This window comes from Arvicola amphibius, chromosome 9 (assembly GCF_903992535.2).
Source record: "Arvicola amphibius chromosome 9, mArvAmp1.2, whole genome shotgun sequence".
In the NCBI taxonomy this organism is placed as follows: domain Eukaryota; kingdom Metazoa; phylum Chordata; class Mammalia; order Rodentia; family Cricetidae; genus Arvicola; species Arvicola amphibius.
Genome location: NC_052055.2, coordinates 35,744,151 through 35,771,720, shown reverse-complemented (window position 1 = coordinate 35,771,720; position 27,570 = coordinate 35,744,151). Strand labels below are relative to the sequence as shown.

The 27,570-nt window shown below is 40.9% G+C and overlaps 1 protein-coding gene across 17 annotated transcripts in view; it reads left to right on the top strand.

Moving 5' to 3' along the window:
- Rbfox2 (RNA binding fox-1 homolog 2) overlaps window positions 1-27,570 on the top strand; it is a 255,764-nt gene that overhangs the window by 156,249 nt on the left and 71,945 nt on the right. Inside the window, exon 1 of one of the 17 annotated variants that reach the window (XM_038342121.1) lies at window positions 10,512-10,930. The exons of the other annotated variants lie outside the window; for them this stretch is intronic. Coding sequence (XP_038198049.1) covers window positions 10,886-10,930 — 45 coding nt within the window. The 5' untranslated portion in view covers window positions 10,512-10,885. Of the gene's footprint in view, window positions 1-10,511; window positions 10,931-27,570 lie in introns of those variants that run through there. 17 annotated transcript variants of the gene reach the window in all.

The following is a 27,570-nucleotide window of genomic DNA, read 5'->3' as shown; positions in this document are numbered from 1 at the left end:
CATAGTCCCTCTCTTCCCAGGAGTAACAGAAGGATGTATACAACAAACTGAAAAGGCTGTGTGCAAGTGCTAAGCAAGGAGTCTGCCAGCAGCCTAGCCTGGGTGGTTAGTCATTTCCAGAACAGCCTGGCCTTCTCCTCTGCTTACTTTCAAACCTAATTTCCACTATATCATTATCCCTTTCTCCATGAGGCTTTCTCCATTTCCCTTTGCCAAATTTCCCTCGCCTCAAAGCAGATAACTAACCTTCCAAAACCTCTCTGCAATGAGGAGGGCAGGAACTGAGTCTTTCATTGGCAGCTCTGCTGAGGTGTACTTAATACACAGTAAGTGGTACACATTGAAGTCAGTTTATTAAGTTTTGACATGTACACACCAATGAAGTCATCATCACAACTGAGATAATTATCAGATTGAAGATCTCCAGATTCTTCATGTCCTGATGCCTCCCCTGTCCCAGCACATTAACAAGCAACCAGTGATTTGTTTCATGTCATTGTATGTAAGTTTGCACTTTTAGCATTTGACAAAAATGAAATCATATGGTAAAAGCCATATGCCTGGAACTTCTTGTACCTAGTATCATTATTTTGAAGTTCATCTTGTGTACACTAAAATCTCATTCATTTTTGTTGCTGAGTTACTAGTGTTCACTTGTGACTGTGACAGTATGTTAAGCATTATATCTTGATGGGATTTTGGGTTGTTTGTACTTTAGAGTTTGTGTACAGGTGTCTATCTATATGAATATACATTCTCATTTCTCCTTGGTAAATATTAATACTAGCAAATTAGACTGGGTAGACTATGTGAAAGGTATATGTGTGATATTTTAGGAAGTTGCAAAGTGCTTATTCTAGTTGTCAGTTGTACAATTTTCTTATGTATTTTGACTTAAAGCACTTTATGAAATACATGCTTTATAAATGCTTTCGCTAATGTGTGACTTGCTTTCTTCTCCTCCCAGTGTTCATTGGTAAGGAAAATTTTTTAGTGTCTGATTTGTTGGTTTGTTCTTTTATGGCTTGTTTTTTGTTTGCTTGGTGCTAGGGGTCAGACCAAGGGCATTGACTATGCTAACCATGCACCCTACAACTGGGCAATACCCTTAGGCAATCATAGCTCAGAAATCTTGCTTAATCCAAGGAGTTTTTTTCCTGAACTTTGTAGTATCCTGTTTTGTGTTTTCAGCCTGTTGTCAAATTTCCTGTATAGTACAAATGTGTACGTTGGTTCATTTTTACCATGTGTGACTGCAGATATCCAGTTTCAGTTGTTAGATACTGTTTGTTGGGAAGACTATTCTCTCTTTAAATTGCCTTGTACCTCTGGCTGTGTTTCTAGATTTTTCTGTCGTCTACCCCACCCCACACCCAACATCATTACACTCATTCTTTTTTTTTTTTAAATTGATTTTTATTGAACTCTACATTTTCCTCTGCTCCCCCGCTTCAATCCTCCCCCAAGGTCCCCATGCTCCCAAGTTACTCAGGAGATCTTGTCTTTTTCTATTTTCTACTTCCCATGTAGATTAGATCTATATAAGTCTCTTTTAGTGGCCTCATTGTTGTCTAAGTTCTCTGGGATTGAGGTTTGTAGGCTGGCTTTCTTTGCTTTATGATTAAAAACCACCTATGAGTGAGTACATGTGATAATTGTCTTTCTGTGTCTGGGTTACCTCATTCAAAATGATGTTTTCTAGCTCCATCCATTTTCCTGCAAAATTCAAGATGTCGTTATTTTTTTTCTGCTGTGTAGTACTCCATTGTGTAAATGTACCACATTTTCCTTATCCATTCTTCAATTGAGGGGCATTTAGGTTGTTTCCAGGGTCTGGCTATGACAAACAAAGCTGCTATGAACATAGTTGAGCACATGTCTTTGTGGCACAATTGAGCATCCTTTGGATTATATACCCAAAAGTAGTATTACTGGGTCTTGAGGAAGGTTGTTTCCTAATTTTCTGAGAAATCGCCACACTGACATCCAAAGGGACTGTACCAGCTTGCATTCCCACCAGCAATGCAGAAGTGTTCCCTTTCCCCCCCACAACCTCTCCAGCATAAGTTGTCATTAGTGTTTTTGATTTTGGCCATTCTTTCAGGTATAAGATGGAATCTCAGAGTTGTTTTGATTTGCATTTCTCTGATGACTAAAGATGTTGAACATTTCCTTAAGCGTCTTTCAGCCATTTTAGATTCCTCTGTTTAGATCTATACTCCATTTTTTAAAAATTGGATTATGTGTTCTTTTGGTATCCAATTTTCTTGAGTTCTTTGTATATTTTGGAGATCAGACCTCTGTCTGATGTGGGGTTAGTGAAGATCTTTTCTCATTTCCCAGGCTGTCATTTGTCTTGTTGACCGTGTCCTTTGCTTTACAGAAGCTTTTCATTTTCAGGAGGTCCCATTTATTAATTGTTTCTCTCAGTGTCTGTGCTGCTGGGGTTATATTTAGAAAATGGTCTCCTGTGCCTAGTGTTCAAGTGTACACTCGTTCTTGTAGGGATGGAGTCTAGTAGGACTTGAGAAAGGTGGTCGATATTACAGTGCCTAGAGGAAGATAATCACAGTCTCCGCCCGTATAGAAGAGCATGGATAGCACAAGGAAGTGGAAGACTAGCTGTGCGTGGACTCTGTGTTCTAGACTATTAAGTTGGCTCTACCTGGTCTGTACATTCAGTGTAATCTCAATCAGAATCCCAGCCAATTTTTTTGAAGGTTTATTTATTTATTATGTATGCATTGTTCTTCATGTATACCTACAGGCCAGAAGAGGGCACCAGGTCTCACCACAGATGGTTGTGAGCCACCATGTGGTCGCTGGGAATTAAACTCAGGACCTCTGGAAGAGCAGCCAGTGCTCTCAACCTCTGAGCCATCTCTCCAGTCCCCCAGCCAAATTTTTATAGGAATTGACAAACCTATTGTAAAATTACTATGGAAATCCTAAGGACCTAGAATAGTTACAACAGCTTTGAAGGGAAAAAGGCTTGTTTTAGCTTGTGGCTTCAGAGATTTCAATTTGGGTCTGATGTTTTTGGTCTGTGGTGAGGTAGCATGTCATGGTAGAGGGAAAGCATCCCACCTTGTGGGGGATGGCGGGAGGTGGGGTGCAGTTTCCAAGGATGCACTTCACTGATCTGTTCCTCCAAACTGCACTGATGCACAGTACCATCCCATTCCAGAAGGGAGGATAAAACAATAGCAAAAGGACAAAGACTAAATCCTTTAGCCCCTTTCTGGCATCTTGGGCATGTGCTTTTGTGATAAGAGATCAGAGATGGGCAACCCTGTCCCTTCAGCACTGCTACCTTCAAGGCCCCTGTCTTGGGCAGAGGTTTCCTGTTCCTACTCATCTTCTGTCTTCTGGAGTCTCCGTTTCAGCTTCTCCTTCCCTCTCACAGCTTCACGTACCATCCTTTAGGGGCTGCCCATGGGGACGCCAACACTGTCTACACATTTAGTGGCCTCCTGGGCTTTCTTCTGTATCTGGATAGAAACCTTTATGGTCTCAACTCTTTTTCTGCATACCTGTAAAACCAGTATCACACACATGATATCAAAGTACCTATCAGCTTGACTCATAGTTAGAACCCCCAGAATCAAAATACTGAGATTTCTGAGAACCCACATGTTTGAATTGGGGAAACATTTCCTAAGTGGTCCGTGTAAACAAGGGACCACATGGCTCTTTTTTCTAAAGGAAAAATCATTCAAATACATACACATGTTCAGGTGGGTGGGGTCTAGCCAATTTCTGAGATGCCTCTGAGGCATCTTTCCTGCTGCTCTGATGCCAGATTTATTTTCCATCTCTTCAGCAGCCCTAATTTCTGAAGCCTAAACTTTATGTAGCCTCTTTTTTTGTTCAAACCACAAGCTTTAAAAATCCTTGTGCTCTGCTTTTTGTGCCTGATTCTTACTAAACCTAGCTAAAAGCAGTTAGTAATAATCATGTAATAGTCTACATATTGGATGAACTACTTGAATTTTTCTACAAGATTTGTTTGTAACCTTTAAACAAGCTTTCCACAAAGTCTCAGCACACAGACAAAATGAAGATAGTTTCTCTTTGATAAAGTAACATGAGTGATTTCTAGTCCAGTTCCCAGAGTTGGTGTTCCCATCTGAAATCACATGAATACAATCTTTCCTAGTCATATTTCTGTGGCATCCTGGTCTTCTGACCTCCTATCCAGAGCTGCACAGTAAGCTTGGTTTATATTCTAGGCTTTCTCTAGCCTATTTCTTTCTTTTCTTTGATTTTAATTTTGTATGTACAAGTTTTTTGCCTGCATGTATGGTTTGTGTACTATACGCCTGCAGTGCTTGCAGAGGTCAAAAGGGTATTGAATCCCCCGGAACTGCAGTTTTAAGCAGACTGTTGTGAACTAGGAATCAAAACTTGGGTCCTTTGGAAGAGCAGTCAGTGTTCTTACTCACTGAGCCGTCTCCAGTCCATAGCCTACTTCTTCAGATTCTTCTAAACTTCTCAATAAACCAGTTTCAAAGGCTTATGTACTTATGATAGAATAGTTTTTTATTATCAATTTAATGCAATCTAGAGTTGATTTAGGATGAAATTCTCAAAGAGGGATTGTCTAGAGAGATGGTTAGCTAATGGACACGTTTGTGGTGATTGTCTTGATTATGTTAATTGAGTCATAAAGACCTGCCCATTGTACATGGTCAAAATAAGAAATAGAAACCTCGTAGGATTCCCTAGGGTTGGGTCCTAGACTTTGTAAGCCTGGAAAGAGTGAGCTGAGTACAAACATGTATACATGATTCTCTCTGCTGTTGACTGCAGATGGGACTAGCTGCCTGGGTTCCTGCCACCTAACTTCCCTGCAAGGATGGCCTCTAATCTGGAAGTGGGAGCCAAATAATAAGGGGAAAGAAGCTGAACCAACAGGTGTGGTCAGGGTCGGTCACAGCAGCAGTTCCACTTGCTGTGTTGGGTGTCTCTTGTCCTGTGGCAGAGCATTTGAGAGAACAGCTTAAGAAGGGAGATGTTGGTACAGTTCAGAGGTTTCAGTCGTAGTACTCAGTTGTTGTTGCTCCTCTCCCCTCACCGTAGGAGCTATTTTATATTTAAACACTAAACATCTTTTCTAAAACCTACTTTCTTACAACAGTGAAAGTTATTTATTCACTGCATTTTGTGGACCAGGAATTTGGGTGGTTTTAGTTGGACTGGATTGGCTGGGCATAGGTACTGTAGAATGATCTCTTCGTATCTGGGAGTAAGTAGGTTGTTTGATCTTAGGGGTCTCAATTAGAACAGCTCATTTTTGTTCCAGTTGGTCTCACTGTCAAATTCCTTTACACGTTGGCATTAGGACAAAGAGAGAGGAAAAAGATGGCTAGCTACAGTGAGGAGGCACCTGTAAAATTCTCTGCTTTTCTTTCTTTTTTAAAAATCTATTTATTTATTATGTATACAGTGTTATGCCTGCTTGCAGTGTTATGCCTGCAGGCCAGAGGAGGGTGCCAGATTTCATCGTGGATGGTAGTGAGCCACCACATGGCTGGTGGGAATCAAACTCAGGACCTCTGGAAGAGCAGTCAATACCTTTAACAGCTGAGCCATCTTTCCAGCCCCAAATTCTCTGCTTTTCATCTGCTAATTTTTAGTTAAATTTTGCCTTAAGCATCATTTTTTTTTACTCCTTTATATTATCTATCAAGATTTGAGTAATTATGATGCTATTATTTATAGGTACATTTTACCACCCTTCTTTTCTTTTTTTTTTTTTTTTTTTTTTTTTTTTTTCCTTCTTAAAACAGGGTTTCACCATGTAGCCCTAGCTGTCCTGGAACTCACTATGTAGACCAGGCTGACCTTGAGTTCCTAGAACTGCCTCCCCAGTGCTGCAAATGAACGTGTATTACTTATTAACAGTACAGGTTGAATACCCATTATCAAAAATGCGAGGGGCCAGAAGAGTTTTAGATTTCAGAGTGTTTGTGAGGCTTTGGAATATTTTCATAGACTGCACTGGTTGGACATTCCTAATGCAAAATTTTGAGATCCAAAATGCTAAATCTGAAACTTTTTTGAGTCAGTATCGATGATCAAAGATTTTAGATTTCATAGTTTTGGGATCAGGGATTTTCAAACTCTGCCAATTTAGAAAGAATAAAGACAGACACTTCCAAGAAAAGTGTTGTCGCTTGCCTCATAGTTGACTGGCCCTGCCTTTCATTCCTGAACACAATGTTTCAGTCATACCACGGGTTCGTTACTGCCCACATTTTTTATCCTATGTGTCATGCAAAGGCATATTTCTACCCTTCACTGATTTTCAGTGTTCTGGTTAGGCATCATTTGAAGCCTTTCTCTTGGTAAGAATATTCAGCTGTCTCATGCTAGAACCAGTAGAACTCTTATGCAGATAATCATACAAGCTTTTGGCCTTGTGATATTTTTCTGCCCTTCTTTGTTTACAGCATGTTGTTTATTCACCTAGAGTGCTGCTCCAGTCTCAGTCCCGTACCCAAGTTAAAGATGGTTGGTAGCTCTTCTACTTTTCTTCTCACTGTAATCGAAATGTCCAGCAGAACCAAGTTGACAGGAACAGTTTAGTTGGCCTCATGGTTGTAAAGAGACTGCAGTTTGTCTTGGCTGGAGGGAGCTAGGGTAGGACTCAATCCTGGTGTCAGAAACTTGTGGCAATTACTTATAGTAGCATAATTTTTAGAATGATGCAAGATGAATGGGTGGGTATTGTACTTTATTTAGCAAAGCATCTAATCAAGATGTGCCCAGGATCACATAGGAAGTGCCATTATACTTAGCAGGAAGGCAGATGGCTGCTATTGGACACAGGAAGTGAGAAGAACCTGTTATGTGACAAAAGTTTCCTTGGGGAGACATAACACATGTCTGCTTACCCCAGAAAAGGATCCCAAGACCAAAGTATGGATACCACCAAAGTCCAACTTGGTGAGCTAGTGAGTTTTATTGGGGTTACTTAAAGAAGCAGAAATGACTCAAAGACGGCTGCATCACCAAGGCCCACCCTGGTAGCCTGGGTGACATCTCACACAGCTGGGAAACCTGGAGCATACTGCACAGCCTTCAGGCAGCTCTACAGGTTGGAGAGCGTCCTTTCCAACTGACTCTGGTCTAAACCTCTTCAGGCAGCTCAGCTGGTTTTGGTCTGGTCTCAGAGTCTTCTTTATAGTTCGGCTTCCTTTCATCTGTCAGGTACTCTCAGCTTTTGCTACTTACTCTGGGAAAGAATGGCCTAGGGAATCTGGTCACTTTTAGGGACTTCCTGAAACAATTGAGGTGTTTACCCCTTATTTAAAGAGTTTCCCTGTTGGATGAAATGCTTCAATCTCAGAGGAAACCATAGCACAAGTCAGCCTTATTGATCAGTGCTAAACATAGGCCTTGAAAGGGCCCGTTTTTAGACTCAGACTCTGGGGTGCATAAGGAAATAATTTGATTGCAGGCACAGGGGAAAAACAACGACGGAAAAGACAAGGGTGGGCCACAGATGGTGCCAAGAGCTGTCCTGTGAGTTCCACCTGGGCCAAAAGCAGAAAGTTTGGTGAAATTCATATTCCAGTGTGGTTTCTACTTCTTATTTTAACCAGCATCAAGCCCACCCTAGTACCAGTGTCACCAAACCAGCTTTGAGAAGTACAGTTTTCTAAATCCTCATTCTCTTTAGCCTTTACGTGTTACTACATGGCATTGTTTTGTTTTGTTTTTGTGGGGGGTATTGTTGTTGTTGTTTGTTTATTTTTTGAGACAGGGTTTCTCTGTAGCTTTGGAGCCCATCCTGGAACTCACTCTGTAGATCAGGCTGGCCTTGAACTCACAGAGATCCACTCGTCTCAGCGTCCTGAGTGCTGGGATTAAAAGTGTGTGCCACCACTGCCCGGCACTACATGGCATTGTTAAGGGATGTGGGTTGCAGAAAAGGAGCAAATGCCCTCTGTATTCTGGCTCTTGTGAGGACTCCAAAGCCCCACTTAATTTTGTGTTGTCTGCTTTCTAGAAGTTCAGGCTTCTGTAGGGTTCTACTTACAGCCCCTTTGCTGTCCCTCTGAGTGTCTCTCCCCACTCCCACTCTTTTGTTGTTTGGTTGGTTGTTTTTGTTTTTTGGGACAGGGTTTCTCTGTATAGCCCTGGTTGTCCTGGAACTTGCTCTGTAGACCAGGTTAGTCTCAAAGTCAGAGATACACCTATCTCTGCCTCCTGAGTACTAGGTTTAAAGGTGTGCTCCACCACTGCCTGGCTTCTGTTATCTTAAATACAGTACCACCTGAACATTTAATATTCTGTAAATTAATTCACCAGATATCAAACTGGGTTCACTGATGAAGCTTTAAGTTTGTCAGCCATAGTCTATTTTTATGGTCCCATTGTCATTTTCAGGTCTTTACATCAGGAGGAATCTTAGAAGATTGAGTGGGCAGCTGTGCTCTTACTGACTGGAATACCAACACAGAATCTCAGATGATTTATTAGTGACTTAAGGGGCTAAGTGTCATGTGACCAGTCATGAAATACTCTTCTATATATCATGTAGTGAGGTTGGGGTCACTTAGAATTCCTTGATTTAAGAGGATATTTTGGGTAAGATTTTTATTGCAAACACCTGCCTCTGCCTACCTTAGGGTAGGACCCAGGATCTTCTGCATACTAGGAAATTGCTTTCCCCTGAGACCTACCCCAGCCCTCTTCTGTTATTGATCAGCTTCAGAGAGAACAATTGAAATGGACATCATAGGCTTTAAAGTGTGACCAGACAAATATTAAGATGGTGGGAGCCTCTGATGATCTTCCTTCAGAGTTGGCAAAGGAGGCGTCACAGGTTAGTGATGGGAAGTGTGTGTAGAGCGCCTTTTAGCAGTACTAGTCCAAGTGTGCTGAGCTGCTCACGGTGCTGAGATTTGTATTATGGCGGTATTTCACCCTTTACTTCACCTGTACCTTCAAAATGTTTCGCACCAGATTGTTGCTACTCATTTCTCTAGTGCTTAGCATAATACCTTATGTAGAGTAGATGTAAATAATTGTCTTTTGGTATGGGACTAGGTGATCTTGCTATCCTTTGCCATTTGGGCCTTGAACTCTGATCTTCTTGCCTCAGATTTTCAGTAGCTGGGATTTACAAGAATGCCCCATCATACCAGATGTTTTAATTACATTGAATGGATTGCCCCCCCTCCCTGAGATAGGGTTTTTCTATGTAGCTCTGGCTATCCTGGAACTCACTCTATAGACCAGACTGCCCTCAAATTTACAGAGGCCCATTTGCCTCTGCCTCCCGAGAACTGAGATTAAAGGTGTGCACTATCTCTGCCAAGCTGAATTGGTTTAATTTTGGTTCTCATTTGTAATTCATAGAGAATTAGTGCTGGCAAGCTAGAAATATTCTAGTATTTTGTGTGGTCCTTGTAATCTGATTGACTTAGGGCACATGTTGTACCTGGAAGACCATCTCTAGATGTGTCAGTGCAATTTGAACCTTAAAGAACAGTTTCTCCTGGACTCTCTTGCACTTCAATGGCCATAGAAGGCTGCACTGAAGATGTGTGGGAACAGCCATGCTAGCACAGGCCCCCAACACTCAACCTCGCCAACCCCATGAAGGCATGTCCTAGCATTACTGACTCTGCCTTAGTAGATTAGGAGGTCATAACACTGAAACAAACTTAGAATTATCATTTGAATTTTTGAATGTTTGTCCCAAATAGGATATTTCTTAAGAGGAATAGTTTTACAGGTATATCTCTATGAGCCATATATTTTCACTTTTGTGCATTGTGTGTTATTTTCTAATGACTACTTAGCTGGCTTGATTGTAGATGAAAGCCAACTCCAGCTTGCTGTGGGCTGCTAACTAACCTCACACCTGTCTGTATTTGTTACTGCTTTTAATATCAGTTACAGAAATATGTGTGCACATGTGTGTGCAAACAATGGCAGGGTGGGTGAAGCTGCTTCCTAAAAGGAAAAAAGCAACTGCTTTTCTGTAGCGACCTCTCCACCCCCATCTCTTTACAGGCAGCCACAGTTAATCCCTCCAAGTTTGACTGGAACAGCTGAGAGTACGCCCTGCATATTTGCAAGCCTCCAGTGGATTCATATTGCTCAGAGTTGGGGCCACCTTCCTCTTTTCAAGCTGATCCTGCCAGCTGTCCTAGCTCCTGTTGAAGCAGGAGGGGGCTGTGTGTTAAACGATACAGAAACATACAGTATCATGAAAGGGACCCTTTACTGCATGTATCAGTGTGGCTCTTTTCTGCCAGTTCTTTCCATGGCTTGGCTTTTATGCTGTTAATCCTAACACCTGTCTCTGCCGGAGACAGTGAGAAGGGAGGGTGTGTGTGTGTGTGTGTGTGTGTGTGTGTGTACATGCACGCGCATTCCTGCCCGAGGGAGGGCTAGAGAAATAATACAGTCCCACTAGCCTTCCATGTCCTAGCTTGCGAGTATTCCCTTTGACACACAGCCTGCACCATATTATTTTGGCTCTTGTGCTTCTGCACTTGTTTGCCACTTTAAGGAGCCAGAGGTCTCTTCCCTGGCTATCATCTTCTGCCTCTTGGCTTTCTGGTGGAGTTGTCAGCTAAAAACCAATCCCTCGTGCTGTCTTTAGTGTGTACAGCTAACTCAGTTGGAGCGGTTTGCTTTCTTTGAACATCTCTTATGCTGAATCCTATTAGTTTGAACCAAACTCTAACTTCGCCAGCTGAGCCAGCACAGCTATCTGTGTAGACTGGAAAATAGGACAAGAATTTTTTTTTCTTCTCTTTTTGAGGGTGCTTCTAGTTCCCTTGGACAGGACACATCAGCCAAGACAAAAACTTAAGGTGATTTTTGTGCTGTCCAGATCTGGAGTCTCTTTTCCTCTGCTATGTATGGTGTATATTGCATGGATTATCAGTATCCTCTTGTCCAGGTAAGCTGGGTTATGACTTGTTTTCCAAACACCATTCAGTTGACGTGAAAGTTTTATGATAGAAGAGTGCAGGCTTTCTATCGTTTGACTTGGTGCCATTTGGGATAGATTTCTCAAGGTTTTGTTGTTGTTGTTGTTGTTGTTGTTGGTGGTGGTGGTGGTGGTGGTGGTGATTTTTGTTTGTTTTGGTTTTTTGGGGGGGCTAATTTGCTGTAGCAAGAGATCTGATTTTAATAGTAATGATAACTGAACAGGAGTGGTTGGCTTTTCAGTTTTAGAAATTTTGGAGCTTTAAAGATTGAGGAGACAGAATGGGTTAGGCAGTATAGATGTAATATTTATAATGCCACCATGATATAATAAACTTCAGGCTCTTTGGAGGTATGGGTGTCAGTCTCCAAGTGTTACTGTATTTTTCAGAAAGATAATACATAATCAAGGCCAGGCCTAGACTATTTTAATTTGGTTTAGCCTAACATTTTCAATTATTTTGTGGTAGAATCAGTGACATTTTCATTGTTAACTTGTTGAAACCCAGAACCAGAAAAGGTTAAGCCGTTCTAACATAAACATATTACATTGTGTAAATGCCTTTCAACTGGTAGCAGGACAGAGAGTAAATGGAGAACAGTTCTGGATCCTGGTCCTACTATGGTAGGTAGTCTGTATACCCATGCTCAAAGAACTTCATTTTTGTTGATTGTTTGAATTATTCTGAATTACAGATATTTTATGATCTTTAATTACTGTCCTTTTAGTTGCCAGTTCTAATAACCTTCACCTAAGTTGCAGGTTGAGCAGAGATGCACAGAGTTACAAAAGATGGCCAGGATCTTAACCTCAGCCACCTCCATTCCCAGAGGTCTTAGTGGAAGTTTGGGGCCTGGTAGGTAAACTCCTTCTCAAGGACCCAGTCTTAGAACCCTGCAGAAGTTGTAGTCTGTTTCTCTGTATTCTGTCTCCTGACATGTTGATCTTGGTATTTTATTGGAAGCACATAGCCTTTTCCATGGTTTTTGAGTTTTCAGATAAAGTGCAATTGTACATTCCATTTGCCATAATGAGGTTTGTATCATTTATGAATTTCATTTACCTGTGGACTATTTCTTTACTGACACATCAGGGTATTGGTCTTTCTACCCATTTAAGACTGGACGTGTCATGAGACTAGACTAGAAGCAAATCTTAGAGTAAATACTGGTGGCCTCATGAGATACATCTGTGACCAGAAGCATAAGGTCATTTGGTGAAAAAGAGTTCTCTTCAGACTTTGATACAATTGAATAAAAGCTGTGAGCAGTAAAACTTTGGTTCATTTGTGATAAGATGAATTGATATTCTAAATATTATTATTCACTCAGGTTTATTATTGGTGAATACAGGGTTTAGTATTTTAAACTGTATTTCCCTGGCCTTACTCTGTTTGTAGGTTTATTCTATCTAAAATTAAGATAGCTAAGAAATACAGGGAATGAGAGGTTAAAACTAAAAATGTTTTCTTCATCCTGCCTCTCCAGTAAATTAATGGGTTATTAAAAATAGATTTGCATGAAGGATTATATTTTATGAACATATTTATTAACATTTTGATGGAATAGCTTTCTGTGTATTTGTAAATGAGTGATAAATGGTTGTTTGCTCCATATACTTTTTATTTATTTATTTTTGGGGGGGTCCAAGACAGGGTTTCTCTGTGTGGCTGTCCTGGCGGTTCTGAAACTCTTGCTACACACTCTTACACTGACTATAAAATGCTTTTTCCCCCCTAAGCTTCTATTATATTATTACACTTGTTTTAATCAAAACTCATTGCATAATACTTGGAGTTGTGTACTAATAAAAATGCTTAAGGATGTGACTAAATGTATTTTTCAATAAGATTTATTTCTGTTTTTAATTGAGTATTTCTAGATTTGTTAATGTTGGGATAATGAAACAAAGTGAGTTCTCTTCAACAGAAGGCAGTAAAATATTTCATATATTTGACCTTTCATTACTCTTAATGTTAATAAAATAATTCCTGGCTAAAACCGTGCAATTTAAGTTTATTATTTTATTAGTTATAATTCCTGTAGAATCCAGTCAGTTTAAAAGTACAGGTAGGTTAAAAAAAAAGATAGAGGCTTGCTAGAGAAGGGTTTAAGAGACACTGATTTTCCTTGCCCAGAAAAAAGAAGAGAAATTTTATCCAAAGTAGTTCTTTCTCCTAGCCAGGCTATAGTAGCTAACACCTTTAATTCCAGCACTTGGGGGGCAAAGGTGTGTGGATCTCTGAGTTTGAGGCCAGCCATGTTACAAAGCTAGTTCCAGGATGGCCAGAGCTGTAACACAGAGAAACCCTGTCTTGAAATACACCCTCCCATTCTTTCTCCTTTGTTTATTTAGTTATTTTATTATTTTAGACAGTATTGCACTATAAAACTTGCTATGTAAAACCAGGCTGGCCTGAACTTCAAGGTCCCTTGAAGTTCACATGTCTCTCCCTTCCTAGTGCTGGGATTAACCAGGGGCCAGGCTCTGAAATTCTTGTAAGTGGTCTTAAATCAAATAACTACAACCTCTGACTAGATAGTTAAAATGTAGCTATTGTTGCAAATTAGGGTGTTATTTATTGTCACAATTGTTTCTTAGTGAAAAATGTTAGAGTACTGTCCTAGCACCCACTAGTAGTGAGGTGGTTAGAGGAAGAGGAAGCAGAGTCTTAAATCACTGGAGGCAACTAAATGTACTGATTGGAGGGTTTAGACAGCCAAGGGCAGCCCAAGGATGTTTGACTTATGGAAGGATAAGACAGAGTTACCTCTGCAAAAGGTATCATTGATACTAAGATACGTGTGGGAGTGCAAAGTACTAGAGCATGAATTTTAGTGCCTCTGCTTTGTAATTCTCCAAGAAATGATGACATATAGTGATACACATACATATACACATTCTTTAATTTCTCATCCCGAATTAGTTTATTGTACCTTTTTTAAAGTACTTCCCATGTGCCAGTTAACTATGCCAGACACAGAGATACAGTGACAGCAAAGTCTTTAGAGTCTCTAGTAATTTTAGTTATAGACATGAGGCATATTTTAGTGTTAGAAAAAGAGTACATTTTGGTTTTCAGTTTAATCATGTTTTATCTTGATAATTTAGTATTGACACATTTGTTTACATTGCACCCTTTTAGTATTGATCTGAGAAATTTCTCCTTAATTTGTCATGGAAAATCCTAAGGAGGTAGACATCATTTCAGTTGTGTAAATGACTCAAATTGTTTAAGGTTGAGATATTTATTATAAGATATGAATAAGTTACCTAAAGCCAAATTGTAGTTAACGAAGTAATAAGTTTTGATCTATCTGGCCTTACCAGGGTGTTAGTACATTTTTTAATGTTCTCTTCTAACGGTTGGACTTGGGGTATAAGAAGTAAATGTGAAGAATTTGTGAGTATATAAATGTATAAGGTTTAAAACAGTTTTCAAAATCAATTCTTAACCATTTTCTTTTTTTAATGGACTGTCTGTATTGCATCCTGCAATACAGGAAAAAAGCAGCTGGCAATTATAGAATTAATTTATATTGAAAGGAATGTTGGAACAAAGGAGGACATTGAAGTCATATCTTGAGATGCTTCTCGAAAGTTATCCCATGTAGGAATAAATTGTCACCCAGGGTTATTGCGGGGCATGCTGTGAAGGGCTTTTCTATACTAACAAGGTTTCCTTGTTGCTCTTCACTTGGGTGTCAGAGGCAGCCTGGGAAAGTACGAGGCCCTGCTTCCAGTCAGGGACTCTGGATCTCCTTTTATAGCATAGCTCGTGTGTGGGTGGGAAGTAGGGAAGTTGAGTCACAAGCATAAAATTATAAAGAAGTATGTGAAGAGAGTTGTTTACTTTGTTTTTTTTCCCCCCAGACAAGGTTTCTCTATATAACAGCTCTGGCTGTCCTGGAGCTAGCTCTTGTAGACCAGGCTGGCTCAAACTCACAGAGATCCACCTGCCTCTGTCTCCCCAGAACTAGGATTAAAGGTGTACACTCCCCACAGCCAACATGAAGTGAGTTTCTAATTAGCAGGTATTCTGTCTACAATCTCAAGTATTCTAATGAAGGAGAAAATAAAAATCTTTGTCGCCGTATTTTTTTTTTTTTTTTGTTTTTTCGAGACAGGGTTTCCCTGTAGTTTCTAGAGCCTGTACTGGAACTAGCTCTTGTAGACCAGGCTGGCCTCAATCTCAGAGATCCGCCTGCCTCTGCCTCCCGAGTGCTGGGATTAAAGGCGTGCGCCACCATCGCCCGGCATAGTCACCGTATCTTTTGCACATCTTTCCAGATCTGTGTTCTAAAAGATACTGAAATAAATTTGTAAGTTTGAAAATATTACCAAATATATTCTTAGAAAGAATGCTTTCACAGTACTTTGGTAACTACCAAGCTACTTTCTACCACCACCACCACTCTCTCTTTTGTTTTTTCTTTGTTTTTTGTTTTCTTCTTCTTTTTTTTTTTTTTTTTTTTTTTTTTTTAACAGTCAGGACAGCTTTATTGATTTATAATTGTTACAGATCACAGAGTCTTTATTTTTAGCATGCTGGTCAAGAGTTTCTAGTAAATTTGGCAAGCTGTGTGCCCATTGCTTCCATCCAGGTTTGGGGGTACTCCACCACCCCAGGAAGATTCCTCGAACCACTTCCAGCCTGACAAATGTGTATCTACCCTGACAAATGTGGTTCTTCCTGTTCTGGACATTTCCACCTAGATCAGGCCACATATGTAGCCCTGGCTGTCCTAGAACTTGCTCTGTAGACCAGGCTGACCTCAAACTCTGAGATCCACCTGCCTCTGCCTCCTGAGTGTTGGGATTAAAGGTGAGCGCCTCTACAACTCAGCGATACTTTCCATTCTTATTTAGCAAAGTATGCCTAAATGATGTCTAGAAACAGATTAATATATTGTTTGAGTTCAGCAAGCATCATCATCACATTAGTAGTAGTAGCGGTAGTAGTAGCAGTAGTAGTAGTAGTAGTAGTAGTAGTAGTAGTAGTAGTAGTTCATCCAAGCACTGGTAAGAACTGGGATGTGATATACAGCATGATTTCCACCCTCCGGACGATTACAGTGTAATCAGAAGTATGCAGAGGCTTATGTCCCTGATATATGCCAAGGTAAAGTGTGCACACAGATGTTGGACGACTGACTGGGATGTGGAAAGCAGTTAAATCAGGAAATATTTTCAGGGGTGAGGATTTCTGTAAGTAAGCCTTGGAGAATGGGTCCACAAATAGAAAGCTGTTTTCAAGGGTCAGAACAGAAACAGCATTGAAGTAACTAGTTGCTCTGTGGCAAGATGTGACAGAGTGCTAGAGGGATGGGAACGGTGGTTCTGACAGGTCTGCTAGACAGGTCTGCCTGCAAGAGTTGGGCTTTTCCAAGTACGTGGCTCCTCTCTGCACAGAAAAGCACAGAAGACATATTTCCACCAGGGTGCTGGTGTGAGGAGCTGTGCATTTGGGGAGGATAAACCAGAGTTGCACTGAAAGGAGACTGAGGACAGTACCTCATGCAATATCAACATTAAGGGAGTGCTGAGGAAGGAAGTGAATGGAGAACAAGAAAAATTAGAAGAAACTGGTGTATTGTCCCCCTCTCTTCCTGTCTCCCTCTTTCTCTCTCTCCCATTTTGAGATGGGTAAACAGCTGAGGGAACCTCATTGCCTGGAATGCTGCCAAGGACAGCTGTAGTCAGTCTGAGGTCCAGCAACAGCAGCACCAAGACTGGCTGTGACTGGCATGGTGACAGTAGATGAAGCAAAATTTGAAGCTAAGGGTGAATTTCCCAAAAATGGGATTCCAAATGGCACAGAAATGTCAGAAAAGATATGACATGTCTGTTGAATTTGGTCATCACCTGGAACTCCTCAGTGACTCACTGAGATGACTTTCACTTGAGCAGCATAGAAGAAAGGTTCTGAAGACTGAGATGCCAAGCAAATGGTCAAGAAATTGAGACACAAAGTGCTCTTTCCTGTGTATGTTTATTTAGCAATAAACATCCAGGCATACCTCTGAAAGCCAGTGGCTCCTGCACCGGGTAGACACGATCTTCTTTAGCTGACTGCTGCACTGTATTCAGATACCCACCTCCCCATCCTTCTAAGAGAGAAACAGAAACAGACTGTCAAAGGAACTTTTCCTTGGTACACCCAGCCACCAGGGACTTCAGTTGTTTTTTGCTGGGTCAGATTCAGGCTGTTCAATTGCTCCTCTATCTCTTGGGCGCCAAAGAGCAAATTGTCCTTTCTTGTCAGCCTTTAAAGTCAGGGACATACTTCAGAATACCACCAGCCAGTGCTCACGGTGATCCTATTGTTCAGAGGCTATAGAAATCATTTCAGCATATTTTATTTTAGCTTATACTGTCCCTTATGGTAATGAATTTGTAAGCCTATTATTTGGAGTTTAAAATATTAATCCTATAAGATTCTGGGCCTGTGAAACCTTTATCCTTGTCCGACACTTTTGTTTATAGGAACCTTTCCTTCCCTTTTTATTATTATTATTTTTTTAAAAGTCCCCTTTTTTATAGTAGGGGACTGAAGTCAAACCCAAGTATCCAAGTAGCTTTTCTGGTGCTTATGTCTTTTGTCAAGGGTAGTATGATGGCCTGATGCATTCAAAACATGCTGTGCAGGGACCTACAGGTTTATTTTGTATGTGAAAGCTGAACACACAATTATTTTATAAATATAACTTTTTTCTTAAAAGCACAGGAAGGATTGCAAGCGTATGTTGCCACATTCTGCTTTGTTTACCCCTTTGTTTCTTTCTCTGCCTTTTAAAAATTTTAATGTCATTTGGTTGTACATTCCAAAAGCCCTGGATGTTCAGACTTCAGCATGTTCATTAAGGTGTTAATTTTGTGCTCTACTCCTCCTCTCCCATTTTTGTTTGCTTAATGTAGTACTTGAAGACCCCATCCTTTAAAAAAAAGTGTATGTGTACGGGTGTCAGCAGAATTGAGAAGAGAGTGCCAAGTCACCTGGGGCTGCCCAGCATAGGTGCTGGGAACTGAAATCAGGTCCTCTGCAAAGCACGGTGCACACTCAAAACTACTGAGCCATCTCTTCAGCTCAAGATTATTCTTTTGCACATATTTCTTTATATCTGTAAAAGTATCAGGATAACCTCTGCCCTGTCACACAATCAGCACACTGCCCTGACTATAGTCTCCAGATTTTGTTCAAGGTTTTGTAGTCTGTACATTGTTTGGAATTGTTAAAAGAATTGACAATTGAGAGAACGTGGTGGTGGTGTGTTAGATTTAAAAAGCCAGACAGTCCTGGTGGAGGCAGCAAGAACCTGTACTATTGTGATTACAGACTTACAGTTTTGAGTATTTTTAAAATAAGCTAATTTTGTAATTGATCTCTTCTAAATTTCAGTGAATATAGTAGAACTAAAATGTGTAATCTTTGGAACAGAATCTTGTCAGAATCCACATAAAAATCTTAAATTTATGAGATAATTAGCAAAAGTCTTAAATTTATCAAATACTCACATAATTTGAGGCTTTCTAGAGGGATGATGAAGTTTATGTTCAGAATTCAGTGGATATTTTTTTCCTCTGAGATCACTAGTAAAGGACAGAATGAGATGAACCCTCCTGCTCAGTTCATCACTGAAGCTTTTGTATTTGGGTTTTAAATGTGAGGACTTAAAAGAAGCATTTGTATGGAGTAAACATTCTCCTGAGCTTCTGTGTTCTTGGAGCTCTGTAGTAACTGTTACTGTTTGCAGTAATGACGAAGTGCCGTTGCGGGTGTATGAGAAAGATTCTTTTTCACTACAGCTGAAACACCGTCGAGGACGCAGGAAAAGCACTTCTCGTTAACCTGAGCACCAGCAGTCAGATGTGCACACCTTGAGATTTATGATGGCACCTTTTCAGAGTCTCCAGGGTTTTTAGAGGAGAAAAAAATAGGCATGTATCTGACCTCCCTTCTCTGCTAGTCCTGTGCCCTCATTACATTGCCTCTGGCTTCCAGCACCATTCTGTGCGTTGCTGTCCTTGAAAACCTTCCTGCTAGTCACTGAGCAGCTGTTTGCTCCACACCTTTCACTAGACCCACTCTTATCTTTAAATGTCCATCAGTGGAGGACAACTTAACTTTCATTTATTTTTTATTATCAGATATTCATAGCCATAATCTCTTAAATCTGTATTAACTGTAATAAGTTGTGGTAAGTGCTTCTAGAGAAATATAACTAATATCACCAATACAACCTTATAATATGCCAGCACATGGCGCCTATCCCCTTCACTCTCCCCCCTCCTTCTGCCGTATGTGCTCGAGACACATACACACACACACACACTCACGCACACACGCGTGCGCACAGTAAAGCACAGGCCAATCTGCCTGTTCTCCAGCAAGCCTGCTTCTGGAGTTGGGAGCTGTCAGCCTGCGGGGGGGGGGGGGGGGAGGAAGAGGTGGGGCTCTACTCTGATTAATTACCTTAGGCATTCAGGGGTGGGGCTTCCTTCAGCCATCTGCCTGAGATATGGGAGGGAGCTGGAGAAAGAAGGAGGGGGAGAGACTGCCAGAGAGGAAGAGAAAAGAAAGGAAGAAACACTAGAAAGAGAAAGGCAGGAAAACGAATAAAGGGAAGCCAGTCACCCGCCCTTCGCCAGCTAGCTGGGGACGGGGTGGCAGAGAGCCACGGAGGTGTGCCCCAATACGGCGGCTTCCAGCTAGTTTTTTTTCTGCTTCTTCTGGTTTATGGAGAAAAAGAAAATGGTAACTCAGGTAAGACTTGTGCGTCCTCCACACATTTCTGTCTCGGGGATCTGCAGGAAGGTCTTGGGGTGGAGTGTAGCCAGCCAAGTTTTAATGAGGATCGTCTTCTTTAAAAGGCAGATTTATTGTTATCAGCTGAAGTATTGGTCCTCCGAACATGTGTACTATATCGGTGCCCTTTCCTCCCCTCCCTGGGCTCCATAGCCGATCCCAGTTTCCTGTAGCGTGCAGCTGTAGCTCAGGAAGGAGCCTGTGGGGATTTGTCTACCTCTTTGTCTTGGTTCTGAGAAGAGGGAGGGAGAGAGACTGCAGAGGTAGGAAGAGATTCTTGTAGACTGCCAGAAAGGGGAGAGGGAGTGACTTCCTTTTAAGAATTGCAGAAAATTTGTGTTACTGGGAAAGCTGATTCACCGGGGTTTCTCAGGCTTGGCTGTGGAATTGCAGTTTGCTGCCTTCTTTCTAAACCGATGATCAAAAATGAAGGCTAGGAAAGAATGTTTCATTTCTGTGGCTTTGTCGTTGGTAAATGATGTTTTCCATAGGAACCCACGGAGCATCTTGGTGTAGCAGAGGCAGCTACTGCTTTCCCTGACCGGATAAATGTGTATATAAGTGACAATTGCTGCTTTAAACAACGTTTGAAGGAGATGGAGTAGGAAATGGAAGATCTCCATCTCTGTCTCTTCTCCCCACCCCCTTCTCTCTGCCTCTCTGCTTGTGTCAAGCAGTGTCTACTCTGCATTTTAGCAAGTCATTCCCGACAAATGGAAAGGTGGCTGCTGTTCCGTTCCTGGCAGGGATGTTTTTCTGGTTGTCACCTACAGTATGCTCCTTTCCCCCCTTTTCCTTATGTGTGGCTTGGGAGAAAGTGCTGAGGCTGTGCCATGTCAGAGGACATCATTTTTATGATGGGACTTTCAGACCCTTTAGTCTTAGACTTGGGATCAGTTCACCCCAGGCTTCCCTCACTGGACAGGGCTTTCCTTTTAAGGACGTTGCCCCTTTTTTGTATTCTCTCCCCTCTTTTTTCCTCTCAGAGTCACCACCGGAGGGCGAGAGGCAGCAAGCTATCCGATAGGCATCGCCTTCGGTGCTGGAGCCCTGTTTAGTTAAATGTTATATAATGCCCTGCAGTGCCATTATGAAGGAGGGAAACCTGTAGGGAGGAATCCATCCTGACCCAGAGAATAGGGAAATTTCAAAAGATAAATCCTTCCAAGAAGGATTTTCTCCAAATCTAAGTTGGGGAATTGTCAAGAAATTCCTCCTTTGGAAAGGGGAGAAAACTCTTTTATTTTTTAATACTTCTTAAAATCTAATTAATGCTTTTGAAATATCACTTTATTTTGTCAAAATCTCAATGTCTTGATTCTCTCCGAAGCCCGTGTGAGCTGTTACTTACTTCACCTGAGTGCATACCAAGTCTCCACCAGGAGCTGTGTTAGAGAACAGCCACTCTCAGCTCTGTGGAAGGCTTTTAATGCTGCAGCTCTCACACACATTGTAAAATCAGTGAAGTAGTCATCTAAACAGGAACTGTTAGGATCAGACTTCTGTGGCCTCATGGAGAATTACCTCTTGGCAATTTTAGAAACATTGAAATGTGTGTGACAGTTAGATGTGCACGCTTGTTTGTGTTGTGTTCCTAATCATCAGATATATGGAAAGTATAATTTTAGGAACAAGGTCGAACAAATATATAGAACCTGGAAAGGAACTTTTTTGTGATTAGGAGTCCAACAGATGTACTAAGCGCTGAAGGAAAGAAAACTCGTTTTCTCATGTTGAATTCATACAGTAGGATCTGTGAAATTCAGAATTGTGTGACGTTTATTTCAGTGTCTTCCCCATCTACCTGAAAGTAATGGAGATGGTTGTTTGCAATCTAAAAACAAAATCAAAGGAAATAGTAAGTGGGGCCAAATCTTTGGTCTATCTTGTGGTTTGTTTTTTGTTTGTTTGTTTTGATTTGTTGTATAGATTTGGATTTTTGAGCCAGACAGCAAATCCAAACATTTGATAATGCCCTGTCACCTAAGTGTTCTCACTGTCACTGTCTGTGTTGGTCAGAGGTCACTGTCAGAATTAAAATGGCTATTGCCATACTGAGTATCATAACTAGGCTGTGGAGAGGTGGTAAGATGTTTGGTCACTTCACACCTTGGTTTGCCTTAGACTCTCCTCCCTGTCCCTCATCCCCATCACTGGGTGGAAGAAAGCATTTTCATCATTTGTTAGTAATTTCTTTGTGTACAGTCTGCTTTGTGATTACTATATATACACTATATACTATAGCTTTATATGACCTTTTTATTTTACTAGCTAACAACTTTATTACTGACAATAAATAGAACTTGACTTTTTAGTAAAAATGGTATTTTAGTGGCAAAGTTTTCATGCAGTAGTAACCAGACATGCTCATGTGACACTTAAGTACACTTTTACCTCTTGTTCATGTTCATGTCACAGAAATTTCTGACTGAAGTCTCTTTAACTTGATTGACATGCTAAAAATCGTGCTTGTCCTATCTATAGAAAAGCAGGTGGAATATCATTCCCATAATATGTGTAAACTAGAAAAGCAAGGTTGAAAATGATTTTTCCCTAATTCGTTTTTTAAAAAAACATTTAGCAAGACACAATTTCTGTTCATTGTTGAGGGGGCCAGTTTATCAGGCAAAGGGGAAAAGCTTACAGTACAACCTGAAAGCAGATGTTTTACTCCACAACGATGTGAGACTGCCAACTTCTATGGAACACAAGGGCCCTCCCTTTCTTGGACAACTCAGTGCTTTGCTGGCATTTTCTTCAAAATCTGTTTTCCATCAGAACCAGGAGGAGAGAAGGTGTTAGGAATAGGGGAGGTTAGGAAGGAGGTTACTATTCCTTTAAATAGTGCTCTGAACCCAAGTGGCAGCAGGCTGCTCTAGAGTGTATTCTTTGTAATGAATCACCAGCTCCATTGTCTGCTATCTCCCCCTTTGTAGCTGGAAGGCCTGAGTCTTTCACCTGAGCTGTACCCTCTGCATTCAGGGTGGTTGGGAGGAGGAGTGGGAGGGGGTATTTTATGCTCTAATTAAAGGCAGATAAGACATCAGGTATTTTTGGTTTGTTTCAGTTTCCCTTCCCCTTTGGGTTTGCTGTTGTTGGGAATCTGGTCTGTGAATTTACTAAGCACATCCCATTTCTGTGAATCTGGGAGTCCTGCCCTTCATCGAGTCTCCATTTTGTGGCCTTCATCTGAAGTGATTCCATTCTCTTGCCTGCCAGTTGCACTCCTCTCCACACAGCCTCAGCCCCTCCTCCCGCAGAGTGGAGCCCACAGTGTTTGTTTTGGCACACTTTCCACTTTCTATGGGCTGCACAGGATTCTGGGGAAAGTTTGGGGATAGGCGGGAATGTGGATTGGAGACTAAATTTCTGCTCCTTTACAGTGAACCAGAAAGAGAAAACGCTATACTTTTTACATTGATTTTGTTCTTTCTGAATTCCTCTACACTGATCATAACTTCAGTTTTAACCATTTCCTCACTAAGACTAAGACTGACTATTAAAAACTATCACTGTTCTAAAAATTATTTATCTTTCCTGGAAGGTTCCCAGAATTCCATCAATGGGGCTGTTACAAATCTCGGCATCCATGAGGCTATAAGTGTGTTCGCCTCCATCCCATACCCCCTCTTTTTTTTGTCCCTTCCCACTTTAATTTTTCCTTTTACTGCTCAGTCTGGTAGTTGAGACTGAGAAAGCTTGGTGTTTGACCGCTTCCTGTTGAAGCCTGCATTTCTAGCAGCGGCTCATGCTGGAAGGTAATGACAGCCCTCTCCATGGTTGTGTTCTCCCTGAAGAAACTGCAAAGTCACATCGTACAGATGGCTATCGGGAACCTCTTTCTGACCTGTGGTTTGTGAACTGCTCAGCTTTTAACCACTCATGATGTAATGCCTGTCTTTACGTTGTCTCATGGAAAACCTATTTGTGATGTTCATGCTGTCATTCAAGTTCAGCCACATCTCAGTCTCCTTCCACTGACCCCAGTCTCAGGGATCTGCTGTACATATTTGATTTTAGAGCCACAAGACCTCACTCAGTGTCCCCTGACATTCTAAAACCACTGTCAGTTCTTTCCTTGCATGTTTTGACCACATAGGTTGTACATGAGCTCTGCCAGTCCCAGTCATGGGGCTTCCTACCAGAAAACTCTTTGCAGTTTGGACTGCAGCGCCTTTGTTCTTGAGCTCAGATGCTCGGCCTCTTGTGAGCAGTCAGAATGCTACAGCCTTCCACTGTGGGGCATCGTTTCCATTTCCTTCCAGATTCTGAAGTGTTCCTCTGTTACTTTTGGAATGATTAAATTCAGGAAACCTTGGAGTCATTTAATTCCTTAGAGGACACTGTCCAGGGTTTATCACCTAAAATCATAGTCTGATTTTGTCAGTTCTGAATTTAAACCTTTTAGAATCCCAAGTAAAATCCCATGTCCATTTCAGTTCCCCAAGGCCCTGCACAATCAAGAACCTGTTTGTCCAGCCTAATCTCTGTCACCCAGATTCCTCTCTGGTGGTACTGGACCCTCTCTGTTTCCTTGGTCTTAGTGCCTGTCATTGTCTGTTGTCTATCTCTCCTCATCCCCCAAACTCCACGACGGCAGGAGTCTCATAAGTCTTCCTTCCTGTTGTCTAGAACAGTCATAATAGTAGCTAATCATTATGCAACTATGTGATGTCATTTTCAAATACCATTCTCAGCACTTTACCTGAATGAACTCACTGAATCTGGCAACATTGGAATTTGAGTAAACCCAAAGAGTTTATGTCCAACATTCTTGTTAAGTACCACCAGTAATGACTGTCGTTAAAAGAACTGCATTTTACATACCTACTTTGTACTGATGTATGCATACCGCATTGGCAAATGTGAATTATGATTGCTTGCCAGTCGCCTTTTGAGTAGTTGTCATACACAAACAGCATACCCTGCTGAGGTAGTTCAGTGTATGTCTGTCTCCCCCATCGCCCTTATTGCATAAAACTTTGAGATTCTAGAGGTCATACAACCTAGTAAGTCTTGAGTACAGAGAGATTTCCAACCTGAGTCCAGATTCCTGTGCTGTTTGATTATGTTGCTAGTCTTGTGGTACTTTCAACTCCATGTTGGTTGCTGGAAAGTAGACACAGTTTCCTTAAGGTGAACTGGGTCGGTTTCTGCTTTTGTCTTCTCACACCTCCCTCCTACTTCTTTTCTCTAGAGTCGCCCGAGTGTTTTTATCACTTTTACACGCACACAAATGGAAGATACTAGATACTACTCATTGTTCCATTCAATCTTCTGTTGTCTTGGCCCGTTTTACCTAATTCTTTAAGTTAGTCTTCATAGAAAAGAAAATAACAGTTTCCAGAATCTTTACTGTCCTAGACTAATTGTATTAATTTGTATAAATATCAGTTTATTGTATTTAATGTATTATATACTCATATGTAATATACTTTAGGATATTAATATACTCAGTATTATTAAGTATGTCTTTATCAAAAGTTTGCTATAATATCTTTTCCCCATTAAAGTATTATTTTTTCTGTTCCAATTTATAATATGCCACCATCTTACTGGCAAGAACCTGCTTGTCATTTAGCCTCTGAATTTAGCCTCTGAGACTTGCCTCAACTCCTCCTGAATGGGAAATCAAAATTATTGATTTTGTGTGTGTGTGTGTGTGTGTGTGTGTGTGTGTGTGTGTGTGTGTGTGTAGACCTGTGTATGAGCATTCTCATTCATACACATGGGTGGAAGTCAGAGAACAGCTTGATGAGTTGGTTGTCTTCTTCCACCATGCCATCTCAGGAATTGAACTCAGGAGGTTGTCAAGCTTGGTGGCAAACACCTTTACCAAAAAAACATCTCACCTACACAAGATTCTCATTTGAACTTACTTTTAGAAATAATATTTTGAAAATGGTAGTTGAATTAGCAGTAAAAATTTTCATATTATTCCCATCATACCCTTTAAATTTTCCTTTTAAAGGGGCTGTCCATCTCAGATGTCAGAATAACATTCCCTATTTAACCAATTCAGAAATTAGCAGATAGTTATTAATAAGGATATGGTTTTTTAAAAGTATAGCTTGAGCTAGGTGTAGTCATATATATTTGTAATACAGTATATGGGAGTCTGAGACAGGATTGGGACTTCAAGGCCAGACCAGGCTGTGTAGTAAGACTGTCTTCAATTAATTAATTACTTAAAAGTGTGTGAGACTTACAGTCATAAAAAGAGGTATTAATTTCATTTAAAATTACAGGGAAAGATTTTGACATCAAATTTTGACTGATATTTTCTTTTTGGTTAAAAGAATCTTTATAGAAGACATGGTAATAGAAAGCAGTAATTATTTGTAAAATTGTTCATGAGTGACTTATATCCATGAGTATGTTTTGTGTTTTGTTTTTGTTTTTTATTTTAACCTAGTGATGATTATGAGATTACTTACAAAACTCTGTGTGGTGTGTGTGTGTGTGTGTGTGTGTGTGTGTGTGTGTGTGTGTGTGTAGATCAGAGACAACTTGCTGGAGTCTGTCCTTCCCACATGGGAGTTCTAGAGTTCTAAGGGCCAAACTCAGGTCAATAGGCTTGGTGACAGACATCCTTACCTGCTAAGCCACCTTGCTGACTTTTCTTGCAAGGCATTTTAAAGAGACAATTTGAGACTTAAGCAAAGGGGATTAAATTTTGAAAGACTCTTAACTTGATCCACAAACCTTTTCTGGAATGTTTGGTAATAACTATTTTTTGCTCTGCAGGCCTCTGTCTGTGTTTCCTCTATTCAACTCTGTTGCTGTAGCACTGAGGAAGCCATAGACTTAATACTTTACTTAAATACTTAAATGAATGAATGTCTATGTTCTATAATACTTTATAGACAATAAAATTTGAATTTCATGTCATTTTCATGTTGCAAAGTGTTATTCCTTTAGGCTGTTTTTCAACTATCTATAAAGATAAAGGCTAACTTGGTGTCTTCATTACTTTTCTGTTGCTGTGCTAAAGCACCATGACCAAGGCAACTTAGAAAAGAAAAAGAAAGCCTTTATTCTGGGCTCGTGGTTTCAAAGTGTTGTCAAAGAGCTTGACAGGATGCGGGCAGATAGACATGGTGCTGGAACAGTGGCTGAGGGTTCACATCTTTTTTTTTTTCCCAAGACAGGGTTTCTCTGTGTAACAGCCATAGCTGCCCTGGAACTTGCTCTGTAGACCAGGCTAACCTGGAACTCACAGAGATCCCCAAGTGCTGGGATTAAAGGTATATGCCACCATCACCCAGCCCAGAAGACTCATATCTTGAGAGACAAGCATGAGGCATAGAAAGCTGAAACCTCACTCTCAGTGACACACCTCCTCCGACAAAGCCACACCTGCAAACCCTTCTTAAACAGTTCCGCTAACCGGGAACCAAGTATGCAAGTATATGAACCTATGGTGCCATTCTCATCCAAAGCACCACACTTGGTTTGCTGGTTATATAAAACTAAGTGGATAGGAAGGCTTTGAACCACAGCCATAGCTTGCTGATCCCAAGGATACTGGTCCTTGCTATGTTTTTAGCATGGGTCAGGTGTTCTATGTAGGTTGATCATAGTGACACAGTTCCTGAGCAGTTTGGCTGGCTACTTTGAATCTCTTTTTTAAAAAGCCCTTTAGTTCGGTCCCATGGAGGCTCCACAGCTGTCAGTCCAGAGTTCATGATTTTTCACAAGCTTGGTTCAGCTGTGTCTCTGTAGATTTCTCTATCATGATCTTGGCCTCTCTTGCTTATATATTCCCTCCTCCCTCTCTTCCACTGGATTCCCGGAGTTCGGC